The sequence below is a fragment of the Oryzias latipes genome, chromosome 18 (genome assembly GCF_053564925.1).
Source record: "Oryzias latipes strain Hd-rR chromosome 18, Olatipes_Hd-rR_3.1".
Lineage (NCBI taxonomy): Eukaryota > Metazoa > Chordata > Actinopteri > Beloniformes > Adrianichthyidae > Oryzias > Oryzias latipes.
In genome coordinates this window covers 30,716,429-30,733,348 of record NC_136254.1, presented here as the reverse complement: position 1 = coordinate 30,733,348, position 16,920 = coordinate 30,716,429, and the positions used below count along the sequence as shown (strand labels likewise).

General features: G+C 41.2%; 1 protein-coding gene and 1 long non-coding RNA gene across 2 annotated transcripts; both read right to left on the bottom strand.

Annotated features, from left to right (window-relative positions):
• Positions 1-8,845: 8,845 nt before the first annotated feature.
• Positions 8,846-11,785, bottom strand: LOC111949306 (uncharacterized). Its single transcript, XR_002875322.2, has 3 exons — positions 10,719-11,785; positions 10,158-10,192; positions 8,846-9,589 (listed from the first exon to the last, which is right to left on the bottom strand). It is a non-coding gene; the product is annotated as an uncharacterized LOC111949306 (long non-coding RNA).
• A 763-nt stretch (positions 11,786-12,548) lies between these two features.
• Positions 12,549-13,729, bottom strand: LOC101154808 (uncharacterized; the record flags this gene model as incomplete). The annotated part of the gene is made up of 3 exons (XM_020711811.3): positions 12,549-12,885; positions 13,247-13,340; positions 13,401-13,729. Coding segments are annotated over 3 exons (651 nt in total), but the record flags the coding sequence as incomplete, so codon positions are not given.
• Positions 13,730-16,920: the final 3,191 nt, after the last annotated feature.

Genomic DNA, 16,920 nt, shown 5'->3' with positions numbered 1-16,920 from the left:
TGTATGTGTGTGTGCTGGAGTGACAATTGGGGAGGAGGCCAATTCCGACCAGGATTTCCAGGAATCGACACACACACACTCACACATCCACAGATTGTATTTGCTAAGTGCTCAAATGAAACACGGCTGTCTGGTAATCCTGTTATCACTGGTGGTTGCTCTATCTGCATCTCTGACGTTGCAGCTTCAACACATACACAAACGATTTAAAAAAGGAACAGAAAGCTTATTGTGAGACAAATAACAGACAAAACTGTTTAAAAATGAAGAAAAATATACATCTTTATTACAATAAGAAGACATGAGTTGTTTTCAAGCAAGTTGTTTTCAAAAAAAGCAGACTTGATGTATTTTGCAGCTTCTACTGCAGTCTGACTCCGGGTTTTAGCTCCTCATCTGCCCTTCTGACTCTTAGAAGAGGAAACCTAAAACTTGTGAAAACCTCTGATTATAGATGACCTGCTTTGTGCTGCTCTGCTGAAAGATTTCTGACATTTTCAGGAATTTCAAAAACTCCAAAAGGGCGCAACACTTCATAACCTTTAAGCAAACGGAATGCTAGAAAAAACTGGAACTGGTCCCTAAAGTCTGGCTCAGCAGCTTCAAACCAACCTGGTAGAAATTACCTACAGCTGTCACTATTGGTGGGGTGCTTCTTTCTTTCTCTCTCTGAGGCATCCTTTAGACACCAGCCTGACCCCTGAGAGTAACCGTCTGTCATGGAAGATCGTGGACTCAAATCCACATCTGAATAATACAAATACCTTTAAAAAACTTGGAGATTTTAGCTTTAGCTCCAGTATCTTTATCTTTAACTTGATAACCTGTTTGTCCCGAAGGATAAGAGAGCTTTCGAAAGTTGCAATTGAGAATTCTCAGCTTTTAGGGACAGAGTTGTGGTTGTTTTCCAGAAACTGGTTCCCTAACTTACCTGGATCAGGTGGGTCAAGTCAAATAAAAGCAGACATTTTTTTAAGAGTGTTTGGAAAGGAATCAAAGCAGAAGGCCTAAAGTCCAACTAAGGTCTTTTGGATACATGTAGTCATTACCATCTAGCTTTGCCATGCTGTGAATACCTTCATCTAAGTCAGGGGTGTCAAAATCCAGGACCGACCTCCTGTTGGTTTTCCAGAAATACTGCCTTCAATGGCAGGTTGGTTGGAAAACATGTTGGACGCCGGCCCTTGTGGCCTGGATTCTGACAACCATGATCTAAGTCAACCATCAGCCAAATGAGTCTTGGTATGTTTTTTCTGAAAAAGCATACTTGTATGATTCTACAGATTTGGGAGGAAAACGTTAAGTTGTCATGTATGTGTATGTATGTATGTATGTGTATCTAAAGGTGGAATGACAGTAGAGAACAATTTGAACTGGACCAGATCTTGTACCGTTAAAGTTGTAGTCACCTGCACCTGTACAGGGAGTTAATCCGTACTAGCGCTGAGGGTTTTAGGTAGTCCTGGGCCATGGAGGTGATACATCTTACGGAGAATGCAGGCGTGTCGTGCAGTTCCCTTGATGATTGTACGGGCACCTAAAGGTACCTCATTAAAAAATGGAACATACCATTGTCATGGATGTGGTAAGTGTATTGTGAAGTGTTGGTATAGCTAATGCAAGTTTCAAACACTTATGGCATACGGTTGATGCTGTCGTATGGTGTCCTTACACCACACTCTAGTTGATAGTAGGGTTTAGGTACTGGCCTCTTACTAACCGCATGGACTGGGTATGTAGGTGCACACCCATAGGATGTCTATGCAAATTTGATTGTCTAATTTCCTTATTTCTAACAGACAAGCTTCATGCATTGAGCGCACACATATCATGTAAACAGCACTAGAAATCTTGCACGGTCTGCAAGATTTGGGGGGCTAAAAAAGTGAAAAATTCACAAGACACATCTGTGTCTCATCTACTTCCTTCTACTATTACCTTTGCTTACCCTTGTGTGTTGAATATGTTTGCTACAACCTGTCGCCCGCAGTAGAAAACACTGTGTATGGACATTTTCGCTCTACTTGGTTCACAGAGCGGTCTACAACCTTGATCTGTTTCTCATATGTCCTGTACAAGTTTGTCCATCTTTTAACCGGAGACAATCCGTATCCCCATGGGTGGATATGGATTGTGCAGTTATGACTCAGTTTTAAGGGTGCTATGGGTCCATCTCAGCTCTTAATGGCTTAATACTTCGAGTTCATGAACCTACAGACTAAAATGTGATTTAAAATGTGTTGGGGGTTTTTTGGGCCAAAGACAGAGTTTAGAAAACTTTTAAAAATCGCATTTATTTACAAAAAAATTATTTTCCCGCTCAGTTTAAACTTGTGCTGCTAATCAGGTGTAATCCTTCCATGACTAAGGAATGAAGCATATCCTCCCAGGAGAAGGGTTTATTTGAATGTGTAACAGGAAGTGCCTGTGGGTAATCCTAGAGTTGTAATCCACGTTGAGATTCCTCCACCTCTTTTCCCTTTTTCTGCTATCTGAGCCTGAGTTTACATAGGAGTTCACTCTAAAAAGCTGAATCAGATCCTGTGCTCTGCAGAAGAAATAAGCAAAGACAGCAGAAGCATGGCGGAGCTTCAGATCCTGGCTAATGGCTTTTTGGATGTTTACAAAGAGGAGGCTCAGTCAGAGAAGTAAATCATTACTTTGTCTGACTTTTGGTTTACACAAGTTAATGTTGCTTTAGAATCTGATACATGTCTGTCTTTTTTTGTAACTCCACTCTATCTTTTGCAGGTGTGCGTTTCTACATGGTTTTCTTCAGTGTATGTGGCTTCTGTTCTGGGAGAGTGTATTTGTCTTCTCTGGACATTATCAGTGAACACATGCAGTAATGTGTGATGTTTGTATTCTTACGTTTCATGCCTTCACCTTCAATGATTGGTTGATTGGGGATTTTAAAAAATTCAACAGTGATATGCAAAATGCTTGGCAGCAGCAAAAAGAACAAATCTTCATGCTATGGCGTAACAGTGTTATCTGTGTGGCCCTTAAGAAAAATATTTTTTAGACAAAAGTTGTTTTACATCTCGGTCTTTATCACTTCGACAAGTGGAACTTTCTCGGTGATGAAGCAGATCATAGAAAGATCTGAATAGAACATCCATCCACACATTCATCTCTCCATCTCTATCCACTTACCCATTTATCTGTCCATCCAGTAACTCCTTGGTCCATCCATTCATCCATTGAGTCGTCCATTAGTCTTTTTATCCATCCATTTAGTGGTCCATTGGTTCATCTATTCATTTGGTGGTCCATTGGTCTATTTATCCATCCATCTATCTATCCAGTGATGTATTAGTCCATGCATCCAGTGGCTCATTGGTTAATCCATTCATCGCTCCTGTGACCAATTGGTCCGTCCATCAAGTAACTCCAGCAGTCTATTGTTTCTTCCATCCATCCATTGAGTGGTCTATTGGTCCATCCTTCCATCGACCTAACCATCCATCCATCCTTCCAGTGGCCAATTGGTCCATCCATTAATTTCTGCTTCTGCTTCCTATCCAGCGACCCATCCATCCATCGTTCAAAAACACCTTCTAAAGTGCTGAAGGTGGCCTGATGGTCAACCACCATGTAGGACAGTTGGTAACCTTTAATAGTTGTGTAGATCCTTCTACACCACAACCCAGAAACCACAAAACAAGCCTGGATTCTACAGTCAACTGCATCAGAGCATTTTAGATGAATGATAGAATGAGTAGAAAGAGTCGTGTTGGCCTACCACTTCATTTCATTGGTGGAAGGTTTGACATCTACTAAAAGTGGGGGAGAAAGTTTTTAATTAGCCACAAACTATGAAAGAGAAAATGAGAAAAAAAAATCTCGAAAAACACATTTTCTGTTGTTTTTTTTTAGTAATTTATTTATCATGTATTTGTTTGTAGGATAAGCCCACTGAGATGTGTCATCTCGTTTTCTTTTTTTTCTTTTTCTTTTTTTGACGATAAATGTACTGTTTATTTCAAAGTTCAACAAAGGCAATTGTGAATCTTTAAAGCTCATATCATCTGTATTCCTGATGTTGTTAGCCCTTATCTGTAGCACAAGGCTAAACTAACTGAAAGAGCAGCAAATGAGTCTGTAACTCTGCTTAAAACGGCTTGCCAGCTTAGCTAAATAAAGTCTCTAGTGTAGTCATTCAAGTTTAAAATACTGCGTCTTTGTTGAAATAAACAGAAACAATCTCACCCAAGATTTGTTAACATCTCAATGTCTTTACAGCAGAAGTACATTTGGAGTGATAAATACTGTTACAAAAAGCATGCGTCTGCATGTAACAGGCTAATTATGGCTGGACTTGATGCTTAGAGTCCAATAATAAATCTAAAAAACACATTATTGGTTATCAGGGCCAACTTCACACAAGTCAAGCATCGTGTCATCTCGTTTTCAAGGGGCTCCTCCCATTGTAAATCATGGTTGAAAGCCTATTGTGACAATAATAAAAGGCACTGATATGACCAGGAGAAAGCCAATGAAAATTTGATTACAGGTTTTATGTTCATCAGCAAAAATTGATCAATTCCTTTTGTTGCTTTGATCCACATTCGGAAGTTGTAATTCTCCTTTTTTGGACTAAGTATATGAGTTTCTTTTCTTGAAAAGAGCTGGACTGTAAACCCTGGGCCAGAACACGTTCAGGCTAAGTTCTTTGAGTTCAATGCTAATAAAATGTTCCTTTTTATACATATTTTTGTTAAATGTACTACTGTTTTCTCATAAATTTGTAACTTGTTCTGAGCTTTTAATATGGTTACTAATTCAATGTTTATTTTAGATAGAACTGTTTTTTTTTTCTTAGATTTACACACAACATTTAAGTAGTAGGGATTTGTGGGGTCATGTTATTACAGTTGATTGTTACTTACTGTAATTTATTAGACAGTTAACTTTGTATGATATATTTTTCAGTCTTTGCTGGCTTTTTTTTAAAATTAATCGTCTTTATAACTCAACACAGATATTCTAAACTGAATTATTTTTTCTCTATTATAGAGTAAAAAAAAAGACAAACAGATCAAATGTAGATTCAGGAACTACATTATGGAAGTTGGCCCTGATAACCAATAATGTGTTTTTTAGATTTATTATTGTTCTTTTTAATGGCCTATTTCTGTCTAGTTGTGATATTATGATGATGGTGCGGGCCTGAACCTCGTCAAACAGACAGTTGGCTTTGAAACATGCAGAACACACAGAGTGGATCTGGACTGTACGGAGAATTGTCTCCAAACATGCATTCCTGCTTTTATTAATGCAGAATGTCTTCCTCTGGAGAGATGTGGAAAGACTGCTAAACAAACCAGCAGAGGTCCACCTCTGTAGTCCCACTGCATTCTTGATCTTGAGTGGGTCCAACGCAAACTTGCGTTATTGATGTTCTACATGTTGAATAGAGGTGGTCTCCTGAGGGTGTCATTGTTATTGTCAGGGCTTGTATTCTATCTCAAGATTAAACCTCCCACTGAGTGCTGGACGGAAAGTGTGTTGATGTCTTTACCATGAATCCTGCTAGAGAGAAGCTTCTCCTCAGTACATTAGGTTCATAAAAATTGTTAAAGATGTTTTGTAGTACTTTCACTCTTTGCTGTACTTCTGTTGATTTCTTCTCTGTAATCGTTTTGACATCCTTTACTGAAAATACGTTCAGTTCCCAACAGTCCCTTTCATTCTGTCCCAGCAGAAATTTCCTTTGTTTCCTGCTCCAAACGTAACCACTGACTGGATCTGAGAACTGAACTTTGGGTTGTACCCTAGAGCAGGGGTCACCAACTGTAACGGTCATTTGTTAGTCTGTTGTGTTTTGTTTGATAAATGTTGGTTAAGTTATGAGAAGTTTATTTTGAAGGTAATTTTATTTTGAAAATACCCAAAGTGCTTACCTTGCTTAGCGCACATTGTATGGACAGAGAAGAGAGACGCTGGAAGCAGGAGCACCACGTTTGTATGCAAAGAATACCAGGTGTGGATGAGAGGACACTAAGAGTAACTCCCATCTCGGCATGCAGCCAACGAGGTGATTTATTTATTTGTTTTAACTATCTGTTTACCACGGAGCCCATGTCCTGACATTAAGATATAAAAATATATCTTGTTCATACAGATTAATATCTTGTTCCCACAGGTTATTATGTCGTTCGAACGAAATACTATTCCGTTCCCACAAGATACTATTCCGTTCCCACAAGATACTATTGCGTTCCCTCAAAATACTATTCCGTTCCCTCGAAATGATTAACTCGTGCGAACGCAATAATTATGTCGTTCGAACGCAATAATTAATCCGTTCGAACGCAGTAATTATTCACGTCATAAGTCATACACGCGGATATGCTCTCTGTACGCCGGCAAAACTAAGCCGCTTTCAGCGGTAACTTCCGTGTCTCTGTGACCCATATTCGTTCAAAAAAGGAACATGAAAAACAAAAATGATCACTTTAATACTGTCTCAATGAATATAAGAAAAATATCAAAAGATTTATGATAACTAGGCTGCTTTGTCATACGATAGCTCCTGCTAGGCTACTACTAGCGCCGCCGCAGAGCTCTCTGATGTATGCCGGCATTTGGGCAACTGGCTGGTCTGTTGTCAGACAGCTGATATTGTAGTTTAGGGTCGAATAGGAATAATAATATTCAGGACTTGTCTTTTATTAACTTTAGCAGTCAGTTGCTTTACATTCGAAGGCTATAAGGATACATGCTAACTGACTAGCCGATCATTGATCCTGTTATTAATTTACGTCATAGATTTACAGCAGATCCCTTCACATTTCTGTCTGTGTGTGTCTCATTACATTGCATTGAAGACACGGAGGATGTTTAGAGAACAGATTTATTTATTTCAAAAAGCACAAAAACATCCATCGTATTCACGTTCATTGACATGATGATCTGGTACGCCCTCAGTCATCTTGCTGCAAAAGCCGCTTCCTGCCGCTACTTCCGTGTCTCTGTGAGCATTCAATAGGGGTAAAAATAAAAGCAAAAATGGTCGATCTGTTATTGTCTCGATGAAAATCTGAAAAATATCATATTAAGCTGGCAGCTCCGCCTAAAGCACTTACCTTTAGCTTGTAGCATAACAACAATAGCAGTACGTCACGTTTCCCAGAATGCTTTGCTGCCAATCACTGGCCAATCATTGGTCTTGTTGTTAGACCTTGGTCACAGGGACACGGTGATTGGCCAATGATTGGCACCAAAGCATTGTGGGAAACGTGACGTACTGCTATTGTTGTTATGTTACAAGCTAAAGGTAAGTGCTTTAGGCGAAGCTGCCAGCTTAATATGATATTTTTCAGATTTTCATCGAGACAATAACAGATCGACCATTTTTGCTTTTATTTTTACCCCTATTGAATGCTCACAGAGACACGGAAGTAGCGGCAGGAAGCGGCTTTTGCAGCAAGATGACCGGAGGGCGTACCAGATGATGTGAACGTGAATACGATGGATGCTTCTGTGCTTTTAAAAATAAATAAATCTGTTCTCTAAACATCCTCAGTGTCTTCAATGCAATGTAATGAGAAACACACAGACAGAAATGTGAAGGGATCTGCTGTAAATCTATGACGTAAATTAATAACAGGATCAATGATCGGCTAGTCAGTTAGCATGTATCCTTATAGCCTTCGAATGTAAAGCAACTGACTGCTAAAGTTAATAAAAGACAAGTCCTGAATATTATTATTCCTATTCGACCCTAAACTACAATATCAGCTGTCTGACAACAGACCAGCCAGTTGCCCAAATGCCGGCATACATCAGAGAGCTCTGCGGCGGCGCTAGTAGTAGCCTAGCAGGAGCTATCGTATGACAAAGCAGCCTAGTTATCATAAATCTTTTGATATTTTTCTTATATTCATTGAGACAGTATTAAAGTGATCATTTTTGTTTTTCATGTTCCTTTTTTGAACGAATATGGGTCACAGAGACACGGAAGTTACCGCTGAAAGCGGCTTAGTTTTGCCGGCGTACAGAGGGCATATCCGCGTGTATGACTTATGACGTGAATAATTACTGCATTCAAACGGATTAATTATTGCGTTCGAACGACATAAATATTGCGTTCGCACGAGTTAATCATTTCGAGGGAACGGAATAGTATTTTGAGGGAACGCAATAGTATCTTGTGGGAACGGAATAGTATTTCGTGCGAACGACATAATAACCTGTGGGAACAAGATATTAATCTGTGGGAACAAGATATATTTTTATATCTTAATGTCAGGACACGGGCTCCGTAGTTTACAATGTACACTGTAAACCCGAATAAGTTCAGTTAACTCAAAATTTTTGAGGAAACAGATTACATAATAATTTTTAAGTTGACTTACTTAACCCTTGTGCTATCCTATGACCCCACCCTTCCATTGACGTGTTCTCCCTACCATGACAAAGGTGGATAAAGGTGGAAAGATTTCATGTAATCCATGGACACCAGTGACGATCACAAATCATTGAAGAAAAAAAGGTTCAGAGCCCTGTCTAATGGGTCTAGATGACCCAACTCCCAGTGTTAAAGTGCCTAGGATAGCACAAGGGTTACAAAGTACAAGTTATTTGAACTTAAAATCTTTGAGCTGAATAAAATAAAACAATTTAACTAAATTTAACTATAACTTTTCATTTAAATAACTTAAAGATTCTTACTTTACTTAACTAGAATATTTTGTTTTTATTGAACCTTAATACATTAGTCAATGAACTAAAAAACTTTAATATATCTCAACTCAAAATGAATCATTTGAAGTCTAAACTAGTCTTATTTGTCCTTCTTAGTCAGGGACATTCTTACAAAAGAAAAACTGAGGCAGAATTGTAATTGCAAGTTTATTTTTAAACCACCTTACACAAGTACATTTGAACAACTTGTGGTACTAGAAAATGTAAAACACTGCACAATTTGTGTTAAGAAAAAGTGCACAAGCCATAAAAAAAAAAATCAGTCTTCAGGAAAAGCAAAAAACGAGCACTAATCTTTTTTACACCATTTCCTTATACAACTTTATAAAAAAGAGCATTCTTACATTTCAAGAAAAGCAAAAATGGTTTATTAGCCTTTTTCCACATAAAACTGTATTTTCTTAGGCTGCCCTTTCCCTACAAACATTAGCGCTCAAAAAAATACCCATTTGGGAATGTCGCCTACCACAAGCTCATCTTCCACCACAACTGCTGTACTGAGCGGACAGACATGCACTGAAATTATACTTATGTATATATATATATATATATATATATATATATATATATATATATGTATGTATATTTATATACCTGTGTATATAAATTTACTTTTATGTTATATTAATATTATTAATCATATTATTTATAAATTAAACAAGTAAACATTTACAGTCATTCACTTTATTAGAAACGCTCAGTGATTAGTATGAACCGATCCAAGTCAGCCCCTTCTTTTAGCTACACTAATGCATAATGTTGATCATGCCATGCAGTTACACCTCACCTGTTTATCATAGAGGTGCAGAATGTCGCATAGAGCCTTCCGGTTCGTGCTGCCTTCTGTCTCAACAAGATCAGCATCCTCTGCGTCTGTCTGTCCAGGTCAAAATAAAACTGTTTTCGCAGGTTGACATTTGTGATGCGATGAAACTCAGCTCACATTTACAAAAAAAAAATTAAAATGTTAAACGCATTTTAAAGCTTTTTCAAGCTACTGGTAGCTTGGAAAAACCGCTGCATTTTACAATAGCCTCAATACTCTGTCCACAATATGTAATCTAGGTTGCATATTAATATTTTTTTAATATTTGTGCATTAGCTAGAATGACATATTTCAGAGGATGTTTTAGGAAGAGACAAAACAGTTATATTAAAATATTTGACATTGTGAAACACAAATCACAACCAAACCAGTGGCCAAAATACCGTTTTTTGAGTCTTAAGCAAACTATATGATGCATTTAGTACTTTAACTCGAGCCCAATTCAGGACAAAGTTATAACTGCTGCATAACATTAAGGTAGCTTGGACATTTTTACTTTTTTATAATTAATTTAATTTGTCAATAAGGTCAAATGTTCTCCATAGCCGGAGGATTCGTGGGACTGGGAGCTGCTCGTGTCTTAAATATTGCAGCCATGTTAATTACAATCAAAACTTACCTCCGCTCTTATTTTTCAAACGCACCGCCGGTTCACTAAAAGAAGATACGAGAACATGTTAGCGTAAGGCAGCTACCTTAGCCCACATTTGCATTTATTAGGTTACTACGTGAAATACAAGTTACACAAAAACATAACGATTACGAAATCACAGAGCCTGTGGTAGAATGTAGTAGAAAAAAAAGGCAATTCCCAGTCTATTTCATCGTATTTCATAGTCATATTTCATATGTGGCTGTGGCAGCCGCTCTGCCAGTGCTAGCGGTTAGCTAGTAGTAACGGTTAGATAATTTAAAATTTGCGCCAACCAACTCGGTAAACGTAAAACTTGAAACTTTGCCCCAACAACTTCTTTTAACCACAAGCAATAATTCTCTGATGACATGATACTGCAAAACATACATAATTGTTTAATTCAGAACAAATATTCGAAGATACATACAAACTCGTAGGGCACGTCATGAAAGGATATACTAGAAGGAACATCAAAAGATGCAACAAATATATAATACGGAGTCGAAAGTCATAAAATATAATAAAAAATAAAATAATACGACTTACCTAGACGTATGTGCGTTATCAACTTGGGCCAGCTGACACTCGCATCGGACCTAAGCCATCTTGAAGACTTCTGTGGCTGAGTTCACGTTCATGGGCGTACGTTATGACGTCATCACGTCTCATAGACAAAAAAAAAAAATATGAAAACAAAGATAACTTAAAAAATAATCAATAAATGTAAGGGTCTATAGCAAAAGTATAAATAGATCAAATAAATTACACAATGTCTGGGCGTTCTTATGATTCATGTAATGTAAAAATTTAGAGATTAGGTTGAGACGGTTGAGTAATCTATTAATGTGAGGTTTCACATTTAAGAATTTACAAGTATGAATAAAATGCTTTGAAATTACAATCAGTGCATTAATTAGAAAGTCCAGATTTTTGTCAATTAACTGTAATCGAATTTTAATTGCATTCCAATTTAAAGGGTTAATGATGATATTTTTGGATTTGAGCCAATTATGAAAAGAAGACCAAAACTCTTTTTCATGAAAATATTCAAAGAAAAGATGTTCCACAGTTTCTACATCATTTCCACAAAAGACACAAAGATCACTATCCCAGTTAAAGCGAGAATGTAAAAAAAATAATTTGAAGGGTAAATATTATTTAACTGGAATGCTCCAAAAATAGCACTGCTCATATAGCAAATCAAAAATATTGTGGCGATCTGGGGGTTAGCCCAGCCTTCAGCTTCTAAGACTCATGGGAAGTGGGGAATCTCGGTTGTGTTAAATCGCTCACCATAAGTGAGGGAGCTGTGAGCAGAAGTGAAGTTAATGCTGTTTGGCTGGTGTTGGGGATGTACAAAATAAACAGACAGATATGATTGTCTGTTAACTTATGTGAGTGTCTTTTTCGACAAACCGGGGTTGTGCTTTGCATGGGGCACGGGTAGCAGATTCGGACATGTGCAGTGGAGCTGCTTATAAGTAAGAGGATAGTGAATCAAGACTTGAGCGCAACAGTACCGGCCTGGATAGTAGAGGGTGGTGATTTAGTGATTGCTTTTGGTAATTGATGCACTTTAGCTCTGCTATCGTGAAATATATGGCAGAGTATGGAACGGCCTGAAACTTGCGAATCGGCGTTTCTGCCTTTGAGAAAGAGGCGCGTTTGTCTGTGAGGAGGAGAAGGGGAGTGGTAGTGGCCAAAGGTTGCGAGGTCAAAAGTCGCATGGAGACCATTGCGCAACACCTGGATCATTGAGTGGCTTAAATTACTCAGCTCCTTCTAATAGCATCATTCTTTACTAAATATTGTGGACATTTTTAATACTTGTCTGTATTTTCCATATAAATTTATTTTTATGGTTGTTTGGTTGGTGATAGTTACTTATAAATAAAGAAAGCCAGGAATGCAGGCTGGAAAACAGCTGCACTTTTTTAGAACATAAATAAACTATAGATCATTTGTTTATAAAAGTATTGAGGATTTTGGAGTATTTTTAATGTTGGTGTTGCACAAAATTAGAAAAATGCCAAATATCTTTGGAGTAATCCCAGTGATGAGTTCTGTAATTTAGTTTTTAATGCTTGATGAGACCTAAACAGGATTTTCACAATAACAGGTTTTTAAATAATCAAATCCCTCTGATATGTTTCACAAAGAGACACACAGGACCAAAGACACACACAGGGCCAAAGACACACACAGGACCAAAGACACACACACAGGTCCAGAGACATACACAAGGCCAAAGACACACACAGCGCCAAAGACACACACAGGGCCAAAGACACACACACAGGTCCAGAGACACACACAGGGCCAAAGACACACACAGGGCCAAAGACACACACAGGACCAAAGACACACACACAGGTCCACAGACACACACAGGGCCAAAGACACACACATGGCCAAAGACACACACGGGACCAAAGACTCACACGGGTTTCTCTGCAGGTGTGTGTGTCCGCAGGTGTGCGTGTGTCTACAGGTGTGTGTCTACAGTTGTGTGTGTGTCTACAGGTGTGTGTCTGCAGGTGTGTGTTTCTCTGCAGGTGTGTGTGTCTGCAGGTGTGTGTACCTGAGCACTTCCGTGTTGCTTGCTCTCTTCGGACAGCCACAGCGACAGAACCGTAGGGTCCGACTGTTTCACACTAGGTTCATCGAGAACTAGAAGACCCAGAGAGTCTGGTTTCCCATCCGGACGGGGGACCTGAACGCCACACCAGCACACTTTTAGAGGGGCCCAGCTGGGCTGGGTCCTGGTTCTGGTCCAGTTCTGGTTCTGAACAACTACTTGTTTCTCAGCAGATTGGAACTGCTGGTTCAGGAGGAACTGAAACCAGATCAGAACATCATGGTCTGTATGGGTCCATACACTATTACTGACTCTGGGTCAGTGAAACAACCAGAACCACCAGAACTCAAACTTCGGTGACCTTAGAGGAGGGGCTTAACCAGATCCTCTGGCTCCACCCATGGCTAATCACCTGGATCACTGGCCAATCAGAAGATGGCAGAGCAGGGTGCCGTCAGACAGAACAGAACCGTCTGGACCGTATGAGTGTTTGTACCTTCAGGAAGGCGTCGTTGTCGCCCACAGCCGGGATGAAGTCTGGGATGAACGGTTTGAGGCGGAGCTTCAGATCGAAGCTCTGAGGAGTGTACCTAAGGAGAGGAAGGTCAGAGCGTGCACGTGTGTAGACCGTGCACGTGGGGAGGCCCTACCGTGTGATGTACTGGAACAGCTCCTTGATGTCGGTGCTGACGGGCAGGTTGGCGTAGTCCGCCGGGTCGTACTCCAGAGCCTGCGAAGACTCCTCATCTTCATCCTCATCAGAGTCTTCAGAGTCGGACTCCTCCTCCTCCTCTTCCTCTTCCTCCTCCTCATTGGGACTGGCCCCCGGGTGGGACCTGGCTGCCAGCTCTGTGGCCCTCTGGGGCCGCGGCTCCTCGTCAAACTCGTCGCTGCTGCTGCGGGCCGACAGCAGGCTGCGGACCCGCCGCCGAGCCCCCAGCTCTGACTGAGAAGAGGAGAACAGGGTCTGAAAGGTTCTGAACCGTTAAGAACCAACGGGGGGGCAAAAACAAGCAAATGCAGGAATTTCACAAAGATGAAAGCAGAACCGGAAGCTTTGATCTCAGAGTGTCACGGAATCAGAAACTGGACTTGATTCTGGCTTTGGTGTCTGGGTTCTTTCACAATAAAAGCCTCCTCCTGCTTGGAAGAAAAGAAAATTGTGCCTCTTTCGGTTTGCTATTATCTGTTATTTCACAGACTTTGGAACGGCCTGGAACCAGGGTACCCCCCCCCCCCCCCCCCCCCAGCAGTTCTGCGCTCCTGTCTTAGAGAAGGCAAACGGGAGGGGTGGTGGGTGCAGGCTGCGAGAAGTGCGATTACGCAACACCTTCATCATGGCGTGCTGTTGATCACTCAGCAGTTCTTGTTAATAATGTCATTATTTACTGACTATGGTAGATATTTTAACTATTTAGCTGGTGTCAGTATTTGACATACAGACAGCAGGAAAACAGCTGCACTTTATCAAATCATAAATAAACTATAGATCATTTTTTATGGACTGATGTTTTTTGGTTTTTTACTGTTGGTGTTGCACAAAATTAGGGAAATGCCAAATATTTTTGGAGTAATCCCACTGATGAGTTCTATGGTTTAGTTTTTAATATTTTATAAGACCTAAAAATAATATTCACAGCAATTTGTTTTTTATCCAATCCCTCTGATGTGTTTCACAAAGACACACACAGAACGACACACACCAAGAAATTATTGCTAAAATGATGCAGGAGTCCAGCTCTGAAAAATGATAAAGGAGCAAAGAAAACTGAAAGACGTGATTTGTTATTTCTTATTATTAATTTTTCCAGGATTTGTTTGTTTTGTTCTGCAGCATCTTCATATTTGTATGATTTTGACAGAATATATTTTAATGGAGAGAAAATGTTAGGTACCGGGGCCAGGGCGGCTTGTTTTGTTTCAGTTCACTTCCGGTTTTATTTTGACATTTCCGGTTACTGGTCCCTCATCACACTTGTTGTCTTTACGTTCATTCATTGTTCGCACCTGGTTACGCACCTGTTTCCCATTCACTGTTGTGTATATATTCTGTGTGTTGTCCGGCACTTATCGCCGGATCGTTTTGATTACTACTTCGAGTTCGATTAGAATTAAATCTTCGGTAAACCTACCTTCTGGCGTCCTGCGCTTGTGTCCTAACACCCACCCTGACAGAAAAATATTAAATGTTATTTAAGGTTTAACTTGATTTATTCTGGATTAATATTCCTGTTTTTATTGATATTTATGTTCAAAAAGTTCAGTATTAAAGGTTTAATAGTTTAATTTTAGTGAGTTCAGTAAATGTTCATCTTGTTCAGCCCAAAACCTAGTGTGTTCTGGATTTAGGCCCCCAGTGGGACTGAATTTGACCCCCCTCCCCCCTCCCTCCCTAATACGAGTCTAGAAAATGCATGCATGTTGTGTAAAATGTTAAATAAAGACAGAAACACAAAAGGATGCATCACATGTGTGTGTGGGTGTGTGTGTGTGTGTGGGTGTGTGTGTGTGTGTGTGTGTGTGTATGTGTGGAACTGGTGTGGTACCTCTACACCGAGAACTTTGATGAAGAACCTCCTCACGGTTCTGGTGAGCAGAACAAACCCCACATACAGCCCTGAGTCCAGAGAACCCTGAATCCAGAGAGCCCTGAATCCAGAGAGCCCTGAGTCCAGAGAGCCCTAAGTCCAGAGAGCCCTGAGTCCAGAGAACCCTGAATCCAGAGAACCCTGAATCCAGAGAGCCCTGAGTCCAGAGAACTTTGCAGACTGAGGGAACCGTGACTCAGCGTCACACTGAGTCCACTTAGATCCTCAGATCAACCAGTAAATGGCAGTATTTCCACCTGGAGGCTGGACTCTGGAACCAAAACGCCTCGTTGGTTCTGCAGAACCATCTGATGGTGCTAACCTCAGACCACTTCCCTGAACGTCTCATGGAATCCAGAGAGCCCTGAGTCCAGAGAGCCCTGAGTCCAGAGAGCCCTGAGTCCAGAGAGCCCTGAGTCCAGAGAACCCTGAATCCAGAGAACCCTGAGTCCAGAGAACTTTGCAGACTGAGGGAACCGTGACTCAGCGTCACACTGAGTCCACTGAGATCCTCAGATCAACCAGTAAATGGCAGTATTTCCACCTGGAGGCTGGACTCTGGAACCAAAACGCCTCGTTGGTTCTGCAGAACCATCTGATGGAGCTAACCTCAGACCACTTCCCTGAACGTCTCATGGAATCCAGAGAGCCATGAGTCCAGAGAGCCATGAGTCCAGAGAGCCCTGAGTCCAGAGAGCCCTGAGTCCAGAGAGCCCTGAGTCCAGAGAGCCCTGAGTCCAGAGAGCCCTGAGTCCAGAGAACTTTGACTCCAGAGAGCCCTGAGTCCAGAGAGCCCTGAGTCCAGAGAGCCCTGAGTCCAGAGAACCCTGAATCCAGAGAACCCTGAGTCCAGAGAGCCCTGAGTCCAGAGAACCCTGAATCCAGAGAACCCTGAATCCAGAGAGCCCTGAGTCCAGAGAGCCCTGAGTCCAGAGAACCCTGAATCCAGAGAACCCTGAGTCCAGAGAGCCCTGAGTCCAGAGAACCCTGAATCCAGAGAACCCTGAATCCAGAGAGCCCTGAGTCCAGAGAGCCCTGAGTCCAGAGAACCCTGAATCCAGAGAACCCTGAGTCCAGAGAGCCCTGAGTCCAGAGAACCCTGAATCCAGAGAACCCTGAGTCCAGAGAGCCCTGAGTCCAGAGAGCCCTGAGTCCAGAGAGCCCTGAGTCCAGAGAACCCTGAATCCAGAGAACCCTGAGTCCAGAGAGCCCTGAGTCCAGAGAACCCTGAATCCAGAGAACCCTGAGTCCAGAGAGCCCTGAGTCCAGAGAACCCTGAATCCAGAGAACCCTGAATCCAGAGAGCCCTGAGTCCAGAGAGCCCTGAGTCCAGAGAACCCTGAATCCAGAGAACCCTGAGTCCAGAGAGCCCTGAGTCCAGAGAACCCTGAATCCAGAGAACCCTGAATCCAGAGAGCCCTGAGTCCAGAGAGCCCTGAGTCCAGAGAACCCTGAATCCAGAGAACCCTGAGTCCAGAGAGCCCTGAGTCCAGAGAACCCTGAATCCAGAGAACCCTGAGTCCAGAGAGCCCTGAGTCCAGAGAGCCCTGAGTCCAGAGAGCCCTGAGTCCAGAGAACCCTG